This window comes from Vigna radiata, chromosome 9 (genome assembly GCF_000741045.1).
Source record: "Vigna radiata var. radiata cultivar VC1973A chromosome 9, Vradiata_ver6, whole genome shotgun sequence".
In the NCBI taxonomy this organism is placed as follows: domain Eukaryota; kingdom Viridiplantae; phylum Streptophyta; class Magnoliopsida; order Fabales; family Fabaceae; genus Vigna; species Vigna radiata.
The window spans coordinates 7,757,072-7,765,189 of NC_028359.1; the positions used below are offsets into that span (position 1 = coordinate 7,757,072).

An 8,118-nucleotide genomic window follows, 5' to 3' on the forward strand; every position below is an offset into this window, starting at 1 on the left:
TAAAATTAATTTATAAAATTTAAATTTACATTCATTTATATTTTATAAATTTATTTATTTTTATTTAACGCGAAATCTTCAACATATATATATATATATATATATATATATATATATATATATATATATATATATATATATATATATATATATATATATATATATATATACACGAAATACTCTAGAGAAGTATGTAAAAGAAATTTAATATAATCGTATTTTAGCTTAAAATTGATATAAATTGCACTCCAAAAGGAGAAGGACGAAGGGGGAATCCCTAAACTACATATCTTCCTTTATATATACTTTTTAGATACTAATATATAGTATTAGATTTCAACTTATAAAACCAACCTCCATTAAATAGAGTGGTCTCATGAGACTTTTCAACAAATATTTCATTAATCAGAATCAAGATGATGAACATGCAATAAAATAATGTGAAATATTCAGGAGACTTACGGACAAATATTTAATTAGTGAAAATCAACATGAACACGTAATGTAATGCAACAAAATAAAACATTTAGTTAATATTTGCAATATATGTTAATTAGATTTCAACTTAAAATCAACCTCCAAATTATTTAATAAAACAACACATGAAAAATGAGACTTCTCAACAAATATTTTATTAATCAGAATGAAATAGTGTCAAATGTTTAATTAATATTTATTATATACACACATTAATTAAATTCCAACTTAAAGAATGAAACCTTTCAACACACGTTTATTTGTCAGAACTAACATGAACATGTCAAGAAAATGTGAAATATTTAATGTTTGCATTATACACACACACACACACACACATATATATATATATATATATATATATATATATATATTCAAATGATCTTAAAGAAGTCTGAGATGCAGAAGTTGAGTATATAAACCCCACATGCATTGGAATCATAGAAGTAGAACTTTTGTGTAATCTCCATTATCAGTAATTAGGTTCTTAATAGCTAAGAAATGGGATGGTTAAGATCGTATCTGCCAGTAATGGGTATGGTGTTGAATCAGATCATTTATGCAGGAGTTAGTCTCAGCACAAGTCTTGTTTACTCAGCAGGAATGAGTCCAAGGGTCTTTGTGGTTTATCGCCATGTTCTTGCAACCATTGTAATTGCTCCAATAGCTTATTTCTCACGGTATTCATCTTCATATCTCTCTCTATCTCTTTTTCACCACCCTTCAATTTCATCTCATGTTTTCTTCTTCTTTTCACAGGAGAAATTCTGGCTCCTATTACTTAAACTTGAAGAGTTTCTCATGGATATTCTTGATCTCCTTCATAGGGTTTGTTTCCTTTCTTAACCTCATACAATAAACACATACATTTATATACATACTAATGACATATGTTGCAGCATTGTGTTGAATCAAAATTTCTTTTCCGAGGGTTTATACCTGACAAATTCTTCGGTGGCAAGTGCATTTGTGAATCTTGTTCCAGCAGTAACATTTGTGATAGCATCTTGTGCAGGGTAATTAAATATGAATGTCTAGAATCCACTTTGAAATCATGCAATGCATAGTCTTCTTATGTGTTATTCTTTGACTTTGAAAATTAACATGGAAAACCAGAATGGAGAAAGTGAACATTCGAAGCTGGCGAACTATAGCGAAGATAGTAGGAACAGTGATATGTGTGAGTGGAGCAATGTCCATAGCTTTGTTAAAGGGTCCAAAGCTTCTAAATGCAGAAAACCTGCCACCAAAATCCATCACCATGGCCTCATCAGAAGCTGATTCTTGGTTCCTGGGTTGTCTGTTTCTCACTGCATGCTGCTGTTCTTGGTCAATCTGGCTCATTTTGATGGTACGTTTTTACTATAGTGTTATAAACTTATATGTTTATTATATTGCAAAATAAAGGTTTGGAGATTTGACCAAGCTTTCCGCAAGCAACGTGAACGTTGGAAAACGTTGCTTTTCTCTTTCCACAACCACGAAATTTTGTGCTTTAATATTTTAATGTTGGAAGCTTTTTGCCAGCTGGTCGCACTTTTCAAGTTAAGGAGGGTTAGTTCTATCATACACTATAAATAAAATATTTTAGTCATTCCAAAACATATTATCAGAAATCATTCTTTTTAGTTTTGAAATTCTAAAAAATTACGAGAAGTTTTTGTTGTATCTTGAAGAGCTTGTACAATATACTGTAGATAAGTTTTTAAGGACAGTGATCTAAACATCTTAGGAAATATATTTTTGTTTATGATCTTTTTCTTTTATTGTGAGCTTCTACAACAATCTTAAGGATTTATGACTGACAACAACTCAATCCCGGAGAATCAAAATATCGTTTCCGGAACTCAGACGGTCTGCGTGAAACCTTTCCCGGATCTATCAAAAATCAAAGTCTTCTTTGATCAAAATTTCTGGCGCTGGCAAGAACGTGTTTCAACCCTGTTAGACATGAACAGAGCCGCCTTTGCTTTTTCATCTTCAAAACCAAACTCCAGTCTCCTTCCAAATCCAAAACAAGTTGAAGATTGTGTTCATGCAAACAAGGTATGCCGCCATACTTTACTTAGTGCGTTCTCGAATGATTTGTTCGATGTGTACGCTTCTTATAAGGAAGCAAAAGATATTTGGGATTCGTTGATTCTCAAATACCTACTAAAGATATAGTCAGACAAAGGTTCGTTATTGAGAATTGTTATCGTTGGGAAATGGTTGAAGACAAGGACATAAAGTCGCAGATCAATGAGTATCACAAGCTGCTCAAAGATATCAAAGCGGGGAACATTCTTCTACCAGATGAATTTGTCTCTGAGCTTCTGGTCGAGAAATTGCCGCCTTCTTGGACTGATTACAGGCAACAACTGAAACACAGACACAAGCAAATGTCACTATCAAAGTTGATCACTCACATAATCATTGAAGATACGAACAGGAAAGAATGTGCTACTACGAAAGCTTTGTCTGCAAAAGCAAACATGATAGAAGATAAACCTGCTCCAAAAAGGTACGAACACAAACCTAATCAATATAGGAAAAATAATTTTTGAAAATATCGCCACAATGCATCTAACCCCACCTTTAAGAAGAAAGGAAATTGCTTCGTATGTGGGAAGTCGGGCCATCATGCACCACAGTGCAAGCGTAAAGCAAGAAACGACAATCCTCCTAGGGCCAATATAGCCGAAGAAGATGACATTATTGCTACAGTCGTTTCTCAAATAAATCTGATGACCAATGTGAGCAAGTGGGTGGTAGACTCTAGTGCTACCAAGCATATCTGTGCAAACAGAAGTGTCTTTAACTCTTACACTAGTGTAGGTGATGAAGAAGAACACGTCTACTTCGATGATTCCAGGACCACTCCTATTCTGGGAAAAGGGAAAGTTCTTCTCAAACTCACATCTAGAAAGACTTTGGCCTTGAGTGATGTGATACATGTGCCATCAATCAGAGTTAACTTAATCTCTGTAGCACTACTGGAAAAAGTAGGAGTTAAAGTGTCATTCGAATCTGACAAGATTGTAATGACAAAAGATAATGTTTTTGTGGGGAAGGGATACTGTGATCAAGGTCTTTTTGTACTTAACATTTATGAAAATATTAACGAACTGTCTTCTTCTACTTATACTGTTGACTCATATGATATATGACGTGCTAGATTAGGACATCTGAATTCTTCCTATGTTATGAANTTACAACGACTAGGATTAATTAATATGCATGATAAATAGAGTAGTAAATGTGACATATGTGTAGAATCTAAAATAACAAAGAAAACATGTTTTTCTGTAGAACGCCAAACTGAATTGTTAGGGCTAATTCATATTGATCTAGCTGATTTGAAACAAACCATGTCCAGAGGAGGTAAAAATTAGTTTGTGACCTTTATAGATGATTATTCTAGATACACCCTTTGATTAAGTAAAAATTACTTAATCAAACATAAAGATGAAGCCTTTGATGTGTTTTTAACCTATAAAGCAGAAGTAGAAAATCAATTGAATAAGAAAATTAAGAGGATTAGATCAGATAGAGGTGGCAAGTATATGTTGTTTAATGAATTTTGTGTTAAAGAAGGTATCATCCATGAAGTAACCCCACCATATTCACCCCAGTCTAACGGAGTAGTTGGGAGAAAAAATAGAACTCTTAAGGAGATGATGAATGTGATGCTTATTAGTTCTTGTGCACCTGATAACCTTTGGGCTCAAGCCTTGTTTACTGCGTGTTTTTTACAAAATAGAATACCTCATAAGAAAATTGGTAAAACTCCTTATGAGCTATGGAGAGGTTATCAACCTAACCTTAAATATCTAAGAGTATGGGGGTGCCTAGCTAAGGTGATGTTATCCGATCCTAAGAAAAGGAAAATAGGCTCTAAAACCTCTGATTGCATGTTCTTAGGCTATGCTGAACATAGTGCTGCCTATAGGTTTCTAATTCTTAAAAGTGATATACTTGAAAGCAATTCTATAATGGAGAAGAAAAATGTTGAGTTCTTTGAACATGTTTTTCCTTTAAAGGTTAGTGAGATATATCAACCTATAGATAATAATAGTGATGCCTCGTGTGAGGAATTAAGAAGAAGTAAAAGACAGAGGAAGGAAACTTTGTTTGGTAATGATTTTTATACTTATCTAGTTGATAATGATCCAAATAGCTTTGTAGAAGCCATTAGTGCTCCTGATGCAAAATAGTGGGATAAAGCCATTAAGATTGAAATTGAATCAATTCAGGAAAATATTACTTGGACCTTAGTAGATTTGCCTAAAGGAGCAAAACCCTTTGGTTGTAAGTGGATCTTTAAAAAAAAAGTATCATCATGATGGATCTATAGAGAAGTATAAGGCAAGATTAGTAGCAAAAGATTTTATTAAACACCCAACATAGATTACTTTGATACTTTTGCCCCTATGACTAGGATTTCCTCTATTCGAGTTTTGTTAGTCTTAGCAGCAATCCATAAGCTAGTGATACACCAAATGGATGCTAAAACTACTTTTTTGAATGGTGATTTAGAGGAGGAAATTTATATGACTCAACCTGAAGGGTGTGTTATACCTGGTCAAGAGAATAAAGTTTGTAAACTTTTAAAATCTTTGTATGGCTTGAAACAAGCACTAAAACAGTGGCATGAAAAACTTGATAATGTATTGCTATGTGATGATTTTTTACCCAATGGTGCTGATAAATGTGTATACTCTAAATTTGAAAATTGTGATTGTGTGATTATATGTTTATAAGTGGATGACATGTTAATTTTTGGTACATGCAATGAGATTGTTGCTAGAACTAAATTGTTTCTAGGTGAAGCCAATGTAATTTTAGGTGGTAGAATCATAAGGAAGGGAGATAATATATCACTATCCCAAGAACAATACATTGAGAAACTTCTTAAGAAGTTTGAGTATTATGATTTCAAACTTGTGAGTACCCCTTATGATTCTAACTCTAAATTAATGAAAAATAAAGGAAAATAATTATCTCAGCCTCAGTATGCCCAGATAATTGAGAGCTTCCTGCACTTGATGAACTTCTCTAAACCTGATATTGCTTATGCAATAGAGAGACTAAGTAGGTACACTCAATACCTAAATCAAGAACATTGGAATGCACTTTCCACGCTTATAACATACTTAAGAGGTTTAATGGATTATGCCATTGAATATAGTAGATTTCCCAATATACTAGAAGGGTACAATAATGCTAACTGGATGTCTGATTCAGATGAGACAAAATTCTACTAGTGGTTACGTATTCACACTTGGGGGTGGTGCGATTACATAGAGATCAACCAACCAAACAATTATTTCAAGATCAACAATGGAATCTGAGTTTGTCGCTCTTGAGATGGCTGGTAGTGAGGCTGAGTGGTTGAAAAACTTCTTAGCAAACATTCCATTAGGAATGAAACCAACCCCATCAGTGTCAATACACTGTGATTGCCAATCGACAATAGCTATAGCTAAAAACAAGAATTACAATGGAAAGAATAAACATATACAATTCAGACATAATTTGGTGAAGCAACTGCTAAAGAGTGGAACTATTTCCATTGAGTATGTTAAATCAGAACGAAATCTAGCAAATCCTTTGACTTGGGAAGAAATATGATCTTAGAAACGAGGGGAATGAGACTTAAGACACTGGCTAACAAACAAGTGATGGTAATCCAACCTTTGTGATTGGAGATCCCATGAATAAGGTTCATATGAGTAAAAACAAGCCACTTGTTAGTTCTGATAGCACTAATTTGATTTTAAATCAGTCATTGGCTAACAAACAAGTGATGGTAACCCAACCTTTGTGATTGGAGATCCCATGAATAAGGTTTATATGGGTAAAAATAAGTCACTTGTTAATTCTGATAGCACTAATTTGATTTTAAATCAAATATGTCCATTCCTATGGTGTGTGTGTGTGAAAGTGCTAGAGACTGCACTAATTTCATTCTTTTTCTTTTCTTCATTTCCTAAAAATATTTTGAGTTTATTTTATTCTCTTTTTAGAGATTCTTGCTAGTTCTGAGATCTTCAAAAATTCTGAAAAATTCTTGTTATATCCTGGAAACCTTGCGTAATATAGCAGATAAATATTTAAGATCAATGATGTACACACCTCAAGAAATATTTTTATTCGTGATTTTTTTCTTTTATTCTCAGCTTATACAACAAATAGTTCAAGTTTTATACACTGATATAATATAATGTATTTTTTCACATGACATTGTATGATCTGATGTTCAGGTTCCTGCCTCTAAAAGCCACCCAGATCCCTTGTCCTTTTCAGCTTGGATGTGTTTTATGGCAACACTGCAATCAACGTTAGTGGCACTACTGTTGGAACAAGATCCACATGCATGGAAGATTAATTCTCTACTTGAATTTGGTTCTGCGATATATGCAGTAAGTGATGATTATTAATTATACATTAGAAAGAAAAGTTATGATAAATAACATGATTAATGCATGCAGGGAGTTATGGGATCTGCAGTAACATTCTTTATCCAAACATGGTGCATCTCAGTCGCAGGTCCTCTTTTCAGTGCAATGTTCAAACCTCTTATGGCAGTCATTGTCACCATATTGGCTCCTTTATTATTACATGAGCAAGTATACTTTGGAAGGTAATATAGAATCACCTACACATAATTAATCAATTATATATAATAAGTCGTTCCCAAGAAATTATATGCTCCATTTATTATATTAATTAATTCTAACCAATTGATGCACTGATTATTATTTTTTCTGAGTATGTAAGCTTGATCGGATCAATAGCAGTGATAATTGGGTTGTATATTGTGCTATGGGGTAAAGCTGAAGAAGTTGTGGTTGTGAATGTTAAGACAGATTCAGAATCAATGCTTAATCACACAGAGGAAATCAAAATATCCATAGCATCTTCTAAAACCAATCTGGAAGAACCCTTTCTATCTCCTCATTCTCCTTCACATAATTAAATTAAGCAAATTTCTACCACTTTCATTTTTTTTGTAATAATATATCACAAATTCTTTCTCCTTGTTTTGTAGAATGCCATTTTAATTTCTTTTTATTTTGAATATAGATGCATGATTATTACATCATTAAATTCAATTTTTATGAATATTAATTTTCTCTTTCATTTATGCATTGATTTGATTAATATTCAAATTTATCTAAATTGTTTGATCAAGCCTAAAAAAATTCTTACATATATTTAAAGAAGTATGAATTATTGTGTATACTCTAACATCTCAATTTTTATAGTATTTCATTTGTCACATCTTTAACAATATAAACAGTTAACTCAGAAAGTATATAAGATGTTATTATAACGAAGAGTGTAATACGTATTTATAATAAATAATAAAGGATGAATTATTATGTATATTGCAACATTTTAACTTTCACAGTATTTCATGATTATTAGATTTGACACATTTTCAATAGTACAAAACAGTTAACTAAAAAAAGTATATATAATATCCTGACTATTAAGAGATATTATATTTAATAAATAGTGTAATATATTTAAAAAAATCGAGAAAAATGCAACAAAATTTCCTATTCTATACCTCAGTTCCATCTTCTCTTAGTATCTGCTCATCAAAGACATCTTCCTCTATTCCACCATTAAGGTGATTATTGCAAATAAGAA

The 8,118-nt window shown here is 32.3% G+C and overlaps 1 protein-coding gene across 1 annotated transcript; it reads left to right on the top strand.

The window, feature by feature from the left end:
• The first annotated feature begins 962 nt into the window (after positions 1-962).
• Positions 963-7,438, top strand: LOC106773235 (WAT1-related protein At4g30420-like). The gene is made up of 7 exons (XM_014659945.2): positions 963-1,157; positions 1,237-1,305; positions 1,377-1,493; positions 1,594-1,828; positions 6,723-6,881; positions 6,951-7,102; positions 7,240-7,438. Exons 1-7 carry the CDS (start codon positions 979-981, stop codon positions 7,436-7,438), a joined length of 1,110 nt encoding a protein of 369 aa, XP_014515431.1. The 5' UTR covers positions 963-978.
• The last annotated feature ends 680 nt before the right edge of the window (positions 7,439-8,118 follow it).